Here is an 18,486-nt window from a genome sequence, read left to right as displayed (position 1 = left end):
CTCGATCGCATGGCAAGGAGAATGCTTTTGGCATATGGAGCATACGCAATTCCGGTTCTGCCCTAAAGCCACAACAAGTTTGCGTAGAAGGATAACCATCAATGCAGCATCTTGTGCTTATCCAAGGACCACACGTCGGAGGCGTGCAACACCTGTGCTGAATTTCAACGAAAGATCCTCAAAGTGAGGGAGATGTTGAGGTGGGCACAGAAACATACCCTCAGGACAAAGGAGAACTACAGCAAAGACGTGGAGAAGGTGTGGCGGTAAGATTCAGATGCTGAAATGGTTGATGCTGAGAAGGGGAAGGTACGAAAGAGACCCTCGTTGAAAGACACTGAAGGGTGGAAACACAATGTACCAAAGGGTAGGTCAAAGACCGAGCCAAAGGGGTCAGACTCCAGACAGAAGAAGTCAACCTTGACTTCAAAGAAACCAGAGGCAAAGCAAAAGCCTATAGAGCCCCTCGGATCTAAGCAAAAAGACAAAGCTGGAGGCAAACTCTCAGAACTGGCCTTGACTCCTAAAGGAGATTGACAACACACGAGGAAGGAATTGGCCAACTTCAAAAAGAAAGTACTCAACATTGAAAGGAAAAAAAAAAAGTACCACAAGGCCGAAATGGAGGCTCTTATCAAGAGGAAGAAGGAGTTTGATAATTCCTTGAAGGGGTACATGATACCACCCAGGCTCGCGAAGGAAACTCTAGCCAACGTTTAGATCGAAGCTGAAGTACTGGAGTTAAATCCCCTGGCAATTTCCGAGCTGTCAGAAGAGAAGGAGGAGGAAGTCTTCAGATTTCATGAAGAATTCAACGACTGCTGGTACCAGGATAGCGTTTACGAGCGTACACTGCTGAGGATTGGCAAGATATCGACACTCAGTCACCCAAGGGAGGCGTGGAAACATACCTCTCAAGACCCTTGCTTCCACATGACCTCTGGGAATACAATATTGCGGTGAAACACCCAGCAACCCCTACAGAATCAAACTTCAAGAAAGACGAGGGGAGTTTTTCCATCTCTAAGAAGGAGCCAGTTCTTCCCAATGCTGGAAGTGTGCTGAAGGCCGTCAATGAACTAGCTATGTCCAAGGCTATTCTCCCACACATAAAGGCACTCCACACCGGACCCCGACTACATGGGGTGGATCAGTGCGTTCTGACTCCATCAGAGTCTCAGTGGCCTGGAAGAGGGCAAATTCACCGACCTTAGTGGGCTCAGCACCAGATACAGAGAGAAGGCAGGTTTACATGGTGGCCAGTAAGATGGAGCACTCTGCTGCCGTTAAATGGAGAATTGCAAATTCCAATGCCCTTCTGAACCGGTATGTCCAACAAAAGTGGGAGTTGATGGAGAGCTTTGTGCGTCATCTACCAGAACAATATCGGAAAAGGGAGAGAGCACTCATCCAGGAGTGGGAGTCCATTAGTAACACCTGCCTGAAATCGGCCTTTAAGGCTGCAGACACTGCCAGCAGATAACTGTGCTCTGGTGTCACACTCAAGAGCCACTGCTTGCTAAGGGTATCAGGATTGAAACAAGAAATGGTGGTGAACATTGCTTTCATGTGCTTTGGAATGGTGGTGGATGGCTCCCTCTAGAGAATGAAAAAGGACAATGAAAAAGGACAGTGAGATGGATAAACTCCTGGGTACTCTACAATTCAGAGGCCACTTCATGGGAGGAGCCACTCCCTGAAAGAGAACTCTTTTAAGAGAGGATGCCCAACCTTTAACCTTCCTTGCATCATTGACTATGTAGAAACCAAGCCACTGTACATCATCACAGACAAAGGCAGTATGCAGGACAACTGAGGCAGTTCAAGGGCGGCCTGTGGAAAAGGGGCTGTACACACCAGCAAGTGACTCCACAAACCAGCCACCCTTACACATAACAACCACAGGGGGCGTAAGATGATTCCTCAGGGAATGGCAGAACATAGTCTCCGACTAGTGAATACTCCACATAATCCAACACAGATTTTGTATGAAATTGTTAAAAGCACCACCCAACATCACACTAAGTGCGATACATAAACACCATATATTTGAAAAGGAGGAATCTGACATCCTACAATTGAAAAGGTGCCAGCTTCAGAAAGAGAATAAGGTGTAATCGCTCTATTTCGTAGTGCCAAATGCGGGCTTGTCCTTGAGGCCCATTCTGGATCTCAGGGCTTTAAACATGTACATCAAGACACAAAAGCTTCAAAGATGACAACGTTGTAAAATGACAGCCCACTCCTTAGGAAAGGGGACTACACGACAATAGATCTCAAGAGCTCATACTTGCACATCGATGAACAGAAGCCATGAGAAATTCTCAAGATTTATAATAGACATGGTTCACTATCAGTTCACAGTCCCTTTTAAATAAAATATGCACCCTGTGTCTTTACAAAATGCCTGTTCACTGTAGTGGCATACCTATGAAGGAATGGTATTTACATCTACCCCTACCTGGAGGACTGGCTCAAAGCCATACCAGCATTGCAAAGACAGCACAGACCCGGTCATACGAACACTGCATAAACTCTGATTCTCCTTCAACTGAGAATCATTGTCCACCGAACCAGAAACGTGGGAGATTTTCATAGAGGCCACATTGGACTCCGAACAGGAAAAAGTATTCCCAGTACTAAGGTCAGTCCAAGCAATGAAGGAACAATCTCGCCTCAACCAGAAGGGGAAAGCTCTGACAGTGAGGACAGTGGGGAAACTCATAAGCATGTACATGTATACTACTACAACCAAATGTCCAGCTCAACATGAGGACGATTCAAAAGTGGCTACAGTGATACTGGTCACAAGCAACTGGGAGTTGGTAATACCTGGTAGTTGTAATGGAGAGAGTGCTCAAGGGAATAGAGTGGTCAAACAGGAAGAACTTCACAGTGGGCAGAACGTTCAGGCAACCAGCTCCCACTGTTAACATTACAATGGTTGCATACCACATGGGATGGGGAGCACATGTGAACAGTCTAAACATCAGGGGCTTGTGAAGCCTAGAGGAGGCAGTGAATCACAAATACCCTGGAATTCAAGATTGTTTTCCTAGCCCTTTTAAAGCCTTCCAATCACAAGTCCGGGAAAAGGTTTTACAAATGCAAATGGAGAACACACAGCCTAGTATAGGAGATATGAAAATAAGGGTTACAGAGGAACATAGTTTTGGTAACATATGCCTGCCAGGAGCAGAAAACTGAGAGGCAGCCAGACTAAGCAGATAAAATGGTGCATTCCATAAATAGAAGCTAAACCCACGGAAACTACACAGGATCTTCAAAAGAGGGTGACGCATGGACTTATTCACAACACAATAGAAAGCAAAATGCCAAAGCTTTGTGTCTAGATACACAAACCCAAGGTCCCTGGGGCATGCCCCATTCGTAGAATTCTCAGAGAATTTTTCATATGCTTTTCCACCAATTCCTATGATCATACTGGTAATGGATGTGAGAAGTTGGCCTGATGTATGATGTCACTAGTTCTAGTGTACACCTTATTTCAGTCCAAATACCCTTATGGTGATTGGTTGTAAAGTCAACCTTATAGACCAGCTATCCTAGTGGTAGCATGGACAAGAGCAGTCTTAGGCTAAACTCTGAATGGCATGTAAAGCCAGCTGTGATACCATATATAATCCCTTGAATACCAAATGAAAGGACACCACAACAGATATATATATATAAAATAAAGTGTATTTATTCTAGTCAAACCCTCAGCACTCTTTATGAGATTAGAGGTAAGTACAACACAGTCTTATTTAAGCATACATTAAGTCACACAGGTAAGTAATACAGTTAGGCCCTAGGGGCCACGCAAACCATATACTAAGTAAGTGGTATAAGGACCACTGTCACGGAAATAGAATAGGCCTAGGCCTAGGGAATCGCTGGGGCTACACTACACTAGCTTTAGTTAGGAAGTGGGAGGCCCACGGGATTCGTGTGCAGAGTGGAAACACTCACGCGTAATGCGTAAAAGTCACTAGCAATAGTACAGTTTAGAAAACGATAGATTTAGGACACTTCCGGAGTAGCTAGGAAGTCGAGACTGGAAAACTAGACACTAGGATAGTCACTATCCTGATGAGCACCGGAGTACCCAAGTTACCTAGCCCACAGGCTGCGGGTGCATAGGGGTGAAGTTGCGTCGGTTTTCGTCGTCGACTCCTATGGATGCCTGAAGAAAGATGCTGACAGGCAGTCAGTGAAGAGTGTCTGGTGGATCCCAAGGCTGGGATCAAGAAGAGAGGAGACCTGCAAGCAGAAGGGACAGAGTCAAGGTCACTAGCCAGTGACCACGTGGAACCAGGAAGGAACCAGGCGATGTCGTGAAGATTGCAGGTGAAGGTGAAGCTTGTCCCTGCAGCCAGGAGGACCAGGAAGCGTCGAGGACGACCAGGACCAGGAGGCGAGCTGTCCCACGAAGGCTCTTGCTGTCGGCGGCGTCGAAGTTGGACTAGGACTCACCAAGCCTTGGCAAGCGGAACCCACGAAGAACGGAGGACTTGCTTCTGGTGCAGACCAGGAAGGTCTGGGGTGCTTCTTTGCAGAGAAGCGGGAGCCAGTCTGGAGGAGCCAAACCAGCGCAGAAGATTTCAGGGTGCGTCGTCACAAAGGCCACTAGCCAGCGGGCAAGCAACCGGACAGACGCGGCAAGCAGGAAAATGCAGAAGGGCCCCACGCAGGACTCGTGGAGTGTGGGGGGCTGATCTTCGGTGCAGATGATGCTTGGGGTTGGGGCTTCTCAATCCCCGGTGCACAACTTCGAGGGTACCTCAGAAGCTGCGCTTGAAGTTACTAGCCACTTTTCCCAGGTAGCCGGTCCCACGTCGCTCGTCGCCTCCACGGATCTCAGCTCTGCTGTGGATGTGGATCAGGGTCGGAGAAGTCTGGAAGTCAAGGCTCTGGTCGGGCTCTGCAGTCGGTTCCTCGTAGAACGTGGGCAAAGCAAAGAGTAGTCTCTTGATGGTGCCTGTTTGCACAGGGTAGCCACTCCTTGGCCACAAGGGAGATTCTTCAGTCTTCTTCTTTCGTCGAATGTCGAAGGTCCAGAGTTTCTGTTCAAGTTTGCAGGTTCAGGATAATCTAAAGTCTTGAGGCCCAACTCCCACTCTTATACTAATCTGGGGGGCTGGGATACCTGCTAGGTCACGCCTTATGGGTGGGACCTGGGAGGAGGTGGTTACACCCACTTCCCTTTGTCCAGTTTCGCGCCAGAGCTGGGGCTGGAGTGCCCCAGCGCCGGTTTGAACTGGACTATGCAAGGAACACCTTGTGTGCCCCAGGCATGTCTCATTCCTTTCAGCCCACCCTGCCCCAATACACTAAAGGCTGTCTGGGGAGGTGCTAGCACCTCCCCAAGCAGGAAACCTATTGTCCAGGCCTCCCTGGCTGGGATCACTCCCAGCTGCAGGAGGTCAGACTTGTGTCGGGGCAGCAGCATCCATTTTGTGATGCTGAGGCTTTGGTCAGAGGCTAACAGTGAAGTATGATTTTAACATGTCTTTCCCTCTAGAAGGGGGGAATAATATCCTCATGTCCAGAAATGGCATGGGGGTATTATTCCACAGTGTTAGACACCTTACACGACATGTTTCGATAAAGCCAAACCATAGTTACCATAACCGTCTAAGATTATAAGGCACTTTAAGAGTATATGGTAGGCTATATCATAGAACAGCTATAAGGACTTGGTTCCGAAAGCTGCAGACAGGCTCAGCTCATGCTAGAGCACCATCTCACATGTTACCAAGCACTCTGCCTCCAGGATTGTTAAGGCCTGCCATAGGAGTGACTGATAGGTACACATGTGTCTATATGTAAGTTAGGTATAGGAATACTACACCTAAGCAAGGGGTGATTACACGACCTTGCCCCAGCTGAGTGATCAGCCAGTTGTGTCAAAATGGAAGGCCAGGCCAGGGGTGGCATAATGCATGCTGCAGCCCCTGGTAGGCCTAGGGTACACCTATGCCCTGGGTACCTAGGGTACACTGTACAGGGGCCAATAAGGTGATCCTATCCAAATGGGTTATGTACCTAAAGTACATAGTATTAATTTAGAGAGAGAACAGCAGGGCTGTGGGTCTGATTAGCAGGCCCACAGCCACATCTAAGTCGAAAACCAGTAAAGCTAAAGCAAAAAGTGGGGGTGAACATAGAAAGCAGACCCTACTCTCCTACAATGGAGAGTTTGAGAGGGATGTAAATGGGCGACCATGACCCTCATTCGCATAGCACCACAATGTGACAGACCGGCATGGTGCTCCAATCCACTGGCACGGGGACATGTATTGTAATTGCATTTATATAGCGCTTACTACCCCATACGAGGTGTCTAAGCGCTTTTTCGGCGAGTAGCACACTATCTGGGACCCATAGTGGATTAGTGTTGAATTAGTATAGTGAAACATGCAAGTACATTTTAAGTGGTAGATAGGTTAGTCAGTTATTTGGATTTGGAATGATAGCAGAAGGATAGAGGAGGAAAAAAGGTTTGTATTTATATAGCGCTTGTTACCCCTGATGGGGTGTTGAAGCACGCTATTCAGGAAGCCCATAAAGGATTAGTGGTGAATTAGTATGGTGAAATATGAAAGTAATTTGAGTGGTGGATATTAGTCAGTTATTTGGAGTGAGAAGGATAGCGGAGGGATAAAAAGAGAAGAAAGGTTTGCATTCATATAGCACCTGTTACCCCTGATGGGTGTTTAAGCGCTTTTCTGGCGAGTAGCATGCCACTCCGGATCCCATAAAGGATTAGTGTTGAAAATTAGTATAGTAAAATATGAAGTAATCTGAGTAGTGGATATGTTATTCAGTTATTTGGGTAGAGAAGGGTAGGTGGCGGGATAGAAGAGGGAAAGAGGTTTGTATTTATACAGCGCTTGCTACCCCTGATGGGGTTTTGAAGCGCAAGTAGCACGCTACTCTGGAACCCATAAGGATTAGTGTTGAATTAGTATGGTGAAACATGAAAGTAATTTTAGTTGTGGATATGTTAGTCAGTTATTTGGATTGAGAAGGGTTGGGGAGTGGTAGAAAAGGGAAAAGGTTTGCATTTATATAGCGCTTCTAACCCTGATGGGGTGTTGAGACGCTTTATTGGCGAGTAGCATGCTACTCTGGAACCCATAAAGGATTAGTGGTGAATTGGTATAGTTGAATATGGCATTTGAGAAGTGAACATATTAGTCTGTTAATTTTGATTGAACAGGATAGTGGAGGGATAAACGAGTGAAGGATTTTTTTTTAATTTTTTTAGGTCTTCGCAGTAGGAGGAGTTTTGGATGGGAGGAGTCAGAGGGAAGAGTTTAGAAACGTTTGTTTTAGGGTATCGGTATAGTAAAAGAGGTGTCAGATGATGCAAGGAGGGGTAGAGTAGGAGAGAGTCTAGAAAGGGTTATTTTGGGGATCACAGTAGTGGTATGGGGTTTGGGATAAATGAGAGAGTGGATGTAGAGGATATATTGATAGATGTATAGGATGAGAGATTGGGTAGTGCATTGGAAAGAGTAGTAGAAAGAAGTTTGAGATGAGTCAGAAGGTTGGGTTAGAAGATATATTGAGAGAAGTATAGGCTGAAAAATAGGGTAGTGCATTGGAAGTACAAGTTACATCGTTACCAGAGGTAAGTATCTGTTAGAGATGATTCCAGCCGCAGATTCCTCAACGCAGAACCATCCCCAGGTGCGAGACCAGACCTGGAAAACCCCCTTGCCCCAGCATCTCTGCGTGCCGGGGGGCGGCACCACGCGACTCCGCCCCAACGTCCCCCCCGGGCACGACGCCAGCGAGGCCACACAAGCCCCACCCTGGCGCACCGACGTCCGCCTGCCTCTGAGAACCTTTCCGCGCCACAACGCAGAGCCATCACAACAAAACTGAGAAGAGCATGGGAACAGTCAACCAGAACACAGAAAGCCAAGGAAGCCAGTCCCTCTGGAACACCAGACAGAGGACCAGGCCGAAACGCCAGACAGAAGGGCGGAATCGTCGCAACACGATGCCATAGACAGCAGGCCAGACTGGTCAAGTGACATAGCGAACATGGAGAAGGACTGACTTGGGCGCAGTGCATGCTGTGCCAAGACAATTGTCAAAGAGACCGCACCTGCGATATACCATGATGCCAAGGAGAGCAAGGAACCCGAAAATGGTGACCACACCTCCCCAGCACATGACAGCACTATGTAATGGGTACATGTACCCCACATAGGGTATGCTATGTCCCAAGAAAACATGGGAACACCTCTTAGGAAAAAATTCCGCAGCAGAGGACAAACAAAGGCCTGCGGGTAGAACCGCAGACGTCTTGCCAAGCAGCCAATAAAGAAGACACAGAAGGCCCAATCTCAGGACCTACACGGGCTTACCAACAGCCAAAGCCCAAGTCAAAAAAGGGGGGCTGAACCAGCAGCCAACGGCACCGAAGGCCCAACTGAAGGACCCTGAAGGCACACCATCCACACAGAACACACAACCGGGGCTACCGAACACCAGGCCCCAGAAAACAATGGGAGAACACCTCCCAGAACACAGCAGAGGACCGACATCCAGGTTGGAGGTTGGAGGTTGGAGGTTGAGGAGGAGGAGGAGGTTGGAGGTTGGAGGTTGGAGGGAGGAGGAGGAGGACGAGGACGACGACGACGAGGACGACGACGACGAGGACGACGAGGACGAGGATGACGACGAGGACGAGGATGACGAGGACGACGAGGACGAGGACGACGACAGCTCCCGGCCATCCAACACATGGTGCCGCAGATCAGTGCAGACACCCTCCTGAGAAGCACAAGACAGAAGGGACTCCGCGGAATCCCACAAGCTGGAAGTGGCTCTGGCCAACACACAAAGCGTGTCGCTCGCCCGCAAGGCAGCACTGGAGGAAGCGAAGATGTTATGCCCCCATGAATCTAGCCACCGGGCCTCCCATGATGGAGGAGACAACAGTGATGGCAAGGAGGGAAAGGCAGTCTGCAGAAGAGGGCCCCTGGTGGAAGGAAAGGCAGACCGGATCATGCGGAGCAGGACAGTGGCGGTGCAGGAGCGACTGGGGCACCGGGTCCCCCGTGGCAGGACGCCCCCAAGAGTGAATTATGGAGCGAGGCTTGGAAGGGAAGAAGCAGCTCCCGTCAACCAGAGTCCTGATGGAGAACCTCAAGCAAATGATCCGTGGGAAAATGGGAAGCCGGGTCGCCCATGGGCAAAATCCCCATGGCTGTGGAGACAGCCCGGGGAAGGCAGCACTCGCCTCCGTAGGGCAACGCGGTGGGGAGAGCAATTCCTCCGTGGGCGACAGCTGTAAGCTAAGCCGGCCATCCCCAACCCCAACCGGAGGAAGAAAAGGCCAAGCTCAGAATGGGGGAAGGTTGACAGTTGAGTGGGGAGCCTGAGGCGCCTCTGGGGAAGACTGTGGGGACGGCGAAGAGTCCTCCTTGCAAGACCCCGGGAAAAAAGCCACGACGCGGTGTCCCGTCTCCAGGGAAGAAGAGACAAAAAAAAGTTGCCGAACCTCTGGAGAAGAGGGGGCCTCCAAAGACGAATCGACGACCTGACGCCGGCACGGCGCCGTGGAGTCTGCCACTGGCATCAGCGCGACGTCGACCGGCGCCGAAGGGGACGCCGAGATGACCTCCATCACCCCTGCGCAGCAGGAGAACAGGGCGGGGTCTGAGCTGGGGCAGCTAAAGAACGGCGCCAAAAAGGCGCCGGCTCGACCTCCGACGAGACAGCCGCCTGTGTGGAGAGACGGGGACACGCCCTGGTCCCTAGCCCGGCGCTGCCCGGGCCGACAGCCGCAGGCACCTGAGCGATGTCAGCTCGGCCTCGGACAAGGCCGCCGCCTGCCCAGAGGACCGAGGGGGACTCTGGGACAAGCCACGAGTCCCGGCAACCTCCTGCAACACCACAGGGACCCCCACGGGGGTTTGCGGCAAAGCAGAGGCGCCGTAGACCAAAGGAGGGAACCCCGTAGAGCCACACCCCGATGACACCACACCTCCAAGACCTGAAGCCGAACCTGTCGGGGCCGGAACCGCCGGTGACTCCACAGAAGGCCCCACACATGGCAAGGGATCCACGGATGTCCCAGGAGGAGCCAAGGAGGCCTGCAGGGCCGCAGCATAGGACTCCATTTGGACTCTGGTTGCCCCCACGCCGGAAAACGGCGGCGACGCGCCAGGCCCGCAGAGAAGCCGTGTCCCCGGGACAAGCTGCAACACTTACCAACGGGCGAGCGATGCCCTTGCGGCCTCGGAGAGGGGCGATGTCGGAGACGGAAACGGCGGTTCTTGAACCCTTCCGCGGGGGACGGACGCGGTGACTACGCCGACCTGGACATGCGGGCCAAAAGGAGTTTCATCTGGCGCTCACGCTGGGACTTCGGCTTCATCTGCTGACAAGCCTCGCAGTCCGTGGAGACATGGTGCTCACCCAAACACCACACTCCATTCCTTGAAAGACAAGTGTAAGTAAGGTGTGAGGTCGAGCTCCTGCACCAGGTCCATGTTATTATTTTCACTAATAGCTGGGTTTGTTTGAGTCATTCTAACCTGACAGTTCTAATCCTCTACCCTGATTATAGTGACTTTTATTTTTCTAAAATTCTAATGGGACTTAAGCAAGGCCCTAGCAAGACTTTTAGTATTTTGGAAAAGACCAATCAGAATTCCAAAGGCAATTTTAAGAGTTCTGTCGTGTGATCAGATGGTAACCAAGTAGTCCAACAGATGCAAGTTTGTATCCCACCGCTGATCCACCAATGTGAGAAAGTGGCTCTGTATATACTGTTCCCAAATAGGTACAGTGTGCTCAGAGTCCACAGTCCCCAGAGGTTTGGCAGAGGCTAAAGGTAGATATAACCTTACTCTCTAAAGAGGTAGCTTGGTCGAGCAGTAAGGCAGTATCAGAGGACAGTGTAAAGCATTTGTTGTACACACTCAGTCAGCAAATGGTCTCACACACTCAAGAACAGAACTCTAGGCCAATGGTTTTGTATAAAAATATATAGTTATTTTATTTTAGAACCAACAATAGGTATCGAAATATACTTTCTCAGAATGAGATGCTTTGGATAAATACTTTCACTAGGCAATAGACTTTTGAATGCAGTAGATACAGTTGTTGCAATAGTCAACACAATTTCAAACACATTATAACATTGAGCTCAATGGGAATTTCTAGTTAAATGCAATAGATTACTTTTTGAATTACTTTTCTTACCACAGGACTGGATCCTAGATTCAGTCCTGGGACATCTCCTGTAAACAGTCAAGTAAAAACGTTTTGGTTGCAGTCGTGATTTTTAACCCCTTCGACGCCGATGACGGAACGGTTCCGTCATGCACGTCGGTTGGGCTGTGCTTATGACGGAACCGTTCCGTCATGGCCCCGCCCGCGCTCAAAACCTTCAGTGTGGCGCGGAAATCCGCGCCGCGCTGAAGGGGTTAAGGAATGATATTGTATTTTAAAAGTTGACACAAACTTTTTCACATAGAATCACCAATGTTATCCTATGGAAGGAAATTCACTTAGCAGGTAAGTGGGGTTATTGTTACTTTTTCTAATTCAGTGTTGGATCCTGGATCCAGCACTGGGATATCTCCTGTAAACAGTTGTAAGAATGTGTTTTTAAACGAATATTTGTAAGTTTGCAAAATCGACACTTAGAAGAATTTCTGGTGAAAACCAGGCAATGTTATCCTATGGAAGGAAAATCAAGTTATAGGTAAGTACGGTTGTAATTACTTTTCAGGTTCAGTGCTGGGCACCAAGATCCAGCACTGGGATCTCTCCTGATAACAGGTGAGTAAATTCGTTTTCGTAATTCGGCTGATTTTCGATGAATATTTTACAGTTTCAAAACTCGACACTTAGAAGAATTTCCAAGTGAAAGCAGTCAAAGTTACCCTATGGAAGAAAAGTGAGTTATTGGCTTTTGGGTAAGTACTTGACTGGCAGAGTTAAGGTTCTGGGCATGGACTCGGGGGGTCTCCCAGGGTCAGATAAGTACAGTTGTTACACACTCAGCGGTACAGAGGCAGCCAGGTGCAGAGTGAGTTAGGCCCAATGTTATCCTATGGGAGGCAGGGGGCCGTTGGTTGATGTCTGCTGGCTAGCAGGCCACGCGGCTGTGGGAGCTGGGCTCCTGGTCACTTGCTCAGGGCAAATGGGGAAGTAGATTAGAGTAGAAGTTGTACTGACCGGGGCACTCGGGTGGCTGGGTGCAAGGTGCTCTTGAGCCGCCGGGTGCTCAATGGATTTCAATCGAGAAGCTCAACAACGAACAAAGGCTGAAAGCTCGAGGTCGAAGATTCTTCAGGTGCGACCACCACTTCGAGAGGTAAGTTGGCTAGTTGGACGATCGGTCGGCACCCAGGAGTTGGGCACAGGGGGCCGCAGGGCGCCAGGTGCAGGGGTGCCTTTTGGTGTCGGGAAATCTTACCCTCTGCTGGTCGCAGTTGGAGGGGTCCCTGGTTCTGAGGCGGCAGGCATCGTCCGGAGCGTCTAGGTGGGTCCTTGGGTGCTGGATTCGGGGTCACAGTCGCCGGGGGGGACGTCCTAGTTGTCTTTGTTCACTCCAGCACAGGCCAGGCTTGGCGGGTGCAGAGTATGCAGGGTTCCTGGCTTATGCCAGGGGTCAGTTACTTGCATTGAGCAGTACCACGGCTCGTGGGAGTCCCAGGTAGTTAGTCACAAGGCAGTCAGGTCCTCCCGCGTTTTCGAGGTTGCTGACCACTGGAGATGGGGTTTAGCAGGAGCAGGTTCGAGGGTCGACAGGCCGGTAGGGCTGGGGCCAAATCAGTTGGTGTCTTCCTCTTGTTAGCAGCTGCACGGCAGGTGGTCTTGTTCCTTGTTCTTCTTTCTTGTTTCAGAATCTGGATCTGAGAAAGGAAGGTTCAGGGAGCCCCTAAATACTAAATTTAGGGGTGTTACAGGTAGGTAAAGGGCAGGGACCAATGGGTCCCCTCCCTGGGGTGGGTACACCCCCTATCCTGCCACTCTCCGGTGGTTGGGGGGCAGTAGCCTAGTCCTGATTGGGCAGGGCTTCACCTCGCCTCCCCCACCTGAGGGGTGGGGTTGGCAGAGGCTGGCACACCCTCATTCCTTCCTTGGGGTTTCCGGCCAGTCTTCCCACCAGGGTGGGGGTCAGAACCGGTAGGGGCCAGTTGCTGAGTACAGCAAGTGGCCTGGAGAAGCTTACAAGGCGGCATGCCTTTGAAGCTTCCCCTGCCCATCCTGGGGGAGGAGACCTAGCACCTTGCCCAGGATGTGCATTGTTGCAGGCCCAGGAGACCGGATGGCTTTCAATCCAGGGGTCCAGCAACATGTCTGCTGTGTGGCAGCCTAGGCAGCCCCTCAGACAAGACGTGGATTGTAGGTTAGGTTCAGGGGGCATCTCTAAGATGCCCTTTGTCGTGCATTGTACATTAAATCCCACACTGGCATCATTGTGGGTTTAATGTGCTGAGAAGTTTGATACAAAAGCTTCTCAGTCTTCAGTGTAGCCATCATGGTGCAGTGGAGTTCGTATTGGCGATCTCCCAGCACCATATACTCTTAAATGGCAGCACTGCCCTTACAGTGCCCAGGAATGGACCTGGGTACTGTAGGGCACATGCACCTGTACCCACACCACTGGCATAGGGCACCCAGCTAGAGGGGTGGCTGATGTATGCCAGGGCAGTGTGTGTTGTGGGCATGGCACACAGGGATGTGTCGCGGAAAAGAAGGAAACCGACGTCAGCGCACCGGGGCAGGGCCCCCGCGACCTCACCGACGCCACGCCTGCAGAAGACGCCAGGGCGGATCCGCGTGGTGCCACCCTCCGGCGCGCAGAGACGCCGGGGCAAGATATCCCTTCAGGAGAAAAGTAAGACACACAGATCCAAGTACATGGAAGGTACATAGATGCACAATGGAAGTATGTACATGTAGACCAAAGATGATTTTTATTTATTTATTATTTTTTTCTCTCAACAATATAATTATTTTACATGTTTGTACAAAGCAATACACAAAGATACGTACATGTCTATAGTGAAAACAAATGCTTATATACAGAGGGATATGCTGTAAATTTCTCTTTGCGTATAGTGCTTATGTGGGCAATAGCCAATTCTTGAGTAGTTTTCTGAAGATAAGGTGGTTGTCGGTGGACCTTATGTTGGGGGCTAAAGAGTTCCATAGTTTGGCTGCTTGAACAGAGAAGGATGTGCCACCCATGGTTTTTTCCTTGTATCTTGGGATTTTGAGTTGAGATGCTCCTTTAGAGCGGAGGTTCCTTTGTTGAATGTGTTTGGTTATTTTATTCCTGATGAAGAGCGGTCCCATTCCATGTATTGCTTTGTGGGTGATACAAAGCAGCTTGCACGTAGATCTTCTGGCAACTGGTAACCAATGCAGGGCTTTCAAGGCATGGGAGATGTGGTCTCGTGGTTTGATATGCAAGAGTAGTCTGGCAGCCGAGTTCTGAATCCGTTGTAGTCTTTTCATGGTCGTTAAAGATGATCCGCGGTAGAGGCTATTGGCGTAATCGAGTTTGGACCGAACAAGTGAGATGGTAGCTTGGACCTTGTGTGGAAATCCCAAATGAGGGAAAATTCGTCGCAGCGTTTTTATAGTGACAAAGCTTGATCTTGCTAGTTTGTCCACTTGGGCATTCATCAACAGCTTGGAGTCCATTGTCCTTCCGAGGTTTCCTACTTCCTTCGATACTTTAGGCAGTGATTCCAGTTCATTAGGCCATGCGGCAAGCGGGTTGTAATGTTTCCAATCGCCACACATGAGTATTTCAGTTTTTGAAGCATTCAATTTGAGATGGCTCCAAGTCATCCACTGATCCACGGCTCTGAGACAGCTGAAAATTGGTGATTTTCCAATGTCTTTGGGGCATTCCAGTTGAAGGAGTATTTGCGTGTCATCTGCATAGTTATAGCACGTGAGGTGAAATTTATTGATCAGTACTGGTAATGACTTCATGTAGATGTTGAAAAGCATGGGCGAGATGATAGAACCTTGAGGGACCACCGCTATTGTGGAGTACGGTTTGGACAAGAAAGGTGGGGTATGGATGACATTAGTTCTGTTTCGAAGGTAGGACGCGATCCAGTCTGGAACAGTTCCCTCTATGCCGGCTTCATAGAGTCACTGTTTAGAGTGTCATGGTCAACCGTGTCAAAGGCAGCTAAGAGGTCCAAGAGGAGTAGCGCAGCAACCCCGTTGCTGTCAACTGTATTCTTCAGGTCATCCCAGATGGCAAGGAGGGCAGATTCAGTGCCTCTTCCCGGACGGACTCCTGTTTGAAAGTTTGTCATTCTCTTCAATGAATTGTGACATCTGGGTGAACGCTGCTCTTTCTATCAGTTTGCCCAGGAAAGGTCAATTTGTAATGGGTCTGTAGTTGTCAGGGTTCAGCGGGTCCAAGTTTGTTTTCTTCAGTAAAGGGCGTATGTGATTTTTCTGGAAATATTCCGGTAGTGAAGGAATCGTTGATTCTTCTTCTTACTGGAGTGGCAGCAGAGGTTGTTAAAAGAATTGTCTTGAAAGTTTGTGGTGGACAGGGGTCAGAAGGGCTGCCGACAGGCCTGCTTGCTTTGACCAGGTCCATAAAGTCATCGTGTGAGATGTGTTGGAAGGAACGGAGAGGCTTGGTTAGAGTATTCTTGGATTGTTGTTTTGTACAAGGGTTAGTGCTGGTGCTTTGTTTCTGTTTTAAGTACGAGTCCGACGTGTCTGCTTTGTCCATGTAATGATTTGCCAGTTTGTCTGTGAAATCTTGAGTAACAGGATGAGTTCCTTCTATGCAATTTGATTGCGAAATTCTTTGAGTATTTTATAGAATTCTTTATTTGCACATTTAGCGTTTTGAATTTTGTCTGAATAGTACCTTTTCTTAGCTTTTTTGATAGCCCACTTGTATAATCTGTACATTTTCTGTACGTGAAGTTTCTTGTTTGGTGTTTGTTTTGAGCCAGGTACGTTGCAGCTTTCTAATTTGTTGTTTTATGTCTTTTATTTCAATGTTTCTCCAAGGCGCTTTTTTTCTTTTGTTCTGTTGTGTGGTTTTGAGTGGCATCAGGATTCCTGTAGCCACTCATAGATTTTGAACAGAATTTATTGTTTCCAGATATGTACTTGATGTTAGTTATGTTTCTAAGTGTTCTAAATTGACTTTGTTCCACGGTCGATAGGTGGATGGATGTAAGGTAGTTTTAGGTGAGTCGCTTAGTGTTGTTTTATGTTGGAAAGCAAGCAAGTGGTGATCTGACCATGTGACTGGAGTTATAGTTTGAAAGGTAACTAGTTCAGTATTAGCAAAAATTACATCTAGGATATGTCCAGCGGTGTGTGCGGGTTTGTGGACCATCTGATGCATGTTCAGTGCCTTTGGCCAGTGATTATTGTTTTTGGATGGGTCACATTGGGTTTGTCAAACCAAATGTTGAGGTCGCCCAGAACGTATAGGTTGGAGTGTATTGTTATCAGGTTTGAAACTGTGTCTAGAAGTGCGTCTGGGAATGTCTCCTTGCTAGGTGGAGGTCTGTAAAGGAGCAGTAAGTTACAGGAGGAAGACGGTGTAGGATTGCATCTTGTTAGAAGGGCCTCACAATTCTTTATGGAGATGTTGTCAATTTTAGTGATATGTATTGTTTGCCTGAATACAACAGCTAGACCACCTCCTTTTTTGGCTATACGATTTTGGGTGATTGTGTGATACCACTATCAACCCAGTAGGACATCCTAACCGTGCAGGAGGACATTTTTCACCCGGAACCAAAAACACTCCATTTTAGATGTCAGAATTCTTGTGTCTTCAAGAGCAATGCTGCCCAAATAAACATGGAAGTAGAAAGACCAACTATATTTAAGTGTTACTCTAAAAAATGGAAAAGATTGTGCTGCCAAGAGCTGCATGAGTAATGCTAAAAGAAAGATCCAGGGCACTCCCCCAGAAGGAAGAAGTGGACAACATGATCTTTCTTGGTCAATGTCTCAGTCAACATCTACATGCCTACCCAATGGTCCTTCGTACACCTGTACCCAGCATTGCTGTGTTGACAGCCAAGCTAGCAAGAAGGGGTTGGACAAATGGTACTGAAACACCTGTTTTCAAACACAAACATGTTCTTAACACTAACCTCCCACAAGAAAAGAGAACATCGCTACACAATCCATGCACAGCATGTGAATCCAGAAAGATTCATAATGCAAAATGAAAGTTACTTATTTGTAGGAGTAGTTTTCCAGCTTTCAGACTTTCCGGATTTACTTATCACCCTCTCCCACTTGTGCTGTAAAACTGGTGCAGAGATTAACAGTGGGAGGATGAGAGGGAGGATGAGACACTTCATGAAGACATAAGGGAAGCTACATACATAAGGATGTCGGATAAAAACGAATCTGAAGATTGCTACCATGCAATGGAGGTTCCTAGAAGTATGTCTGACATCATCGAGGAGGAGCATGTCCCCAAATGTTTGACCACTCAAAAAACAAAAGTAGATATTATTCTGGACCCAACTAGGAGGTTGTAGAATTATGCACAGCATGTGAATCCCAAATCTTCTACCTGCAAAACTACTCCTACAGGTAAGTAACCATTTCATACTGTGCTTTCTTACCCATCAATCTTATTTACAGCCACGCATCATTACACATATCTAGAGGGCATTATATAAATGTACATAACCGGCACTGCATATTCATACCCACAAGGCACTCAACATTCAAACTTGGATAATATGGTATTCTTACTGCAATAGCACTGTTTGTTCTATCTCGCGGGGCAATGCACTTAAAGGGAATTGCATGTTCATAGCTGGGGGATAGCGCAGTGCAGTTTGCCGCCCTCACACCTCTTCTTTGCTTGAATTTGTAGATTTTGGAGTGGAATGGTGCCTGAGCGGTGTCGACGACAGTATCCAGAAGGAGAGGAGTGGCACTGCTTCTTTGGATACAAGCTGTACCCCACACTACGTAGTCCAGTGTTCGTTGTGCAATGGCTGTTTGATGAGGCTCAGCTCACTGTGGACAATGTACACCTGACTGGTCAGCGGGTGCAGGAGGGCCAGTGGGTCTACATCCAAGACTTGGGTCGAGAACTAAGAAATACTCTTAAGGATGTCACGTGAGTGAGCATGTGGAGGGACCGCAATAATGAAGCCGCGCGGGTAGGGTAGAGTATGAGAAGAAAGTGTCCCTAGGAGCAGTATTTGGTGAGCATTGTTGCAGGAACAGAGTTCAGAGATCAGTACTCGGGGTGCAGTCCTGTGGAAGTGGCAACAAGAAAGCCCCTTGTGGACATTTCATTTGAAGAGATGCAAAGGTTTTCCACTAGATTCAGGAGCAACAGTGCTAGAATGACTAAGTGAACCGTATAAAAATTATGTGACATAAGACTCAGGACATTTTACTACATGTGCCCGGCATACAAAATAAGGAATAGTGTACTTGTTTAGGATGATTATGAACTGC

General features: G+C 48.5%; 1 protein-coding gene across 5 annotated transcripts in view; it reads left to right on the top strand.

Annotated features, from left to right (window-relative positions):
* NOTUM (notum, palmitoleoyl-protein carboxylesterase) overlaps positions 1–18,486 on the top strand; it is a 125,240-nt gene that overhangs the window by 82,989 nt on the left and 23,765 nt on the right. For all 5 annotated transcript variants that reach the window (XM_085617552.1, XM_085617556.1, XM_085617555.1 and 2 more), the window contains one exon: positions 17,891–18,139. In XM_085617552.1, coding sequence (XP_085473678.1) covers positions 17,891–18,139 — 249 coding nt within the window. The remainder of the gene's footprint in view (positions 1–17,890; positions 18,140–18,486) is intronic.

The sequence above is a fragment of the Triturus cristatus genome, chromosome 7 (assembly GCF_964204655.1).
Source record: "Triturus cristatus chromosome 7, aTriCri1.1, whole genome shotgun sequence".
NCBI lineage: Eukaryota > Metazoa > Chordata > Amphibia > Caudata > Salamandridae > Triturus > Triturus cristatus.
The sequence above is the reverse complement of the archived record's forward strand: the minus strand, read 5'-3'. Positions and strand labels throughout refer to the sequence as shown.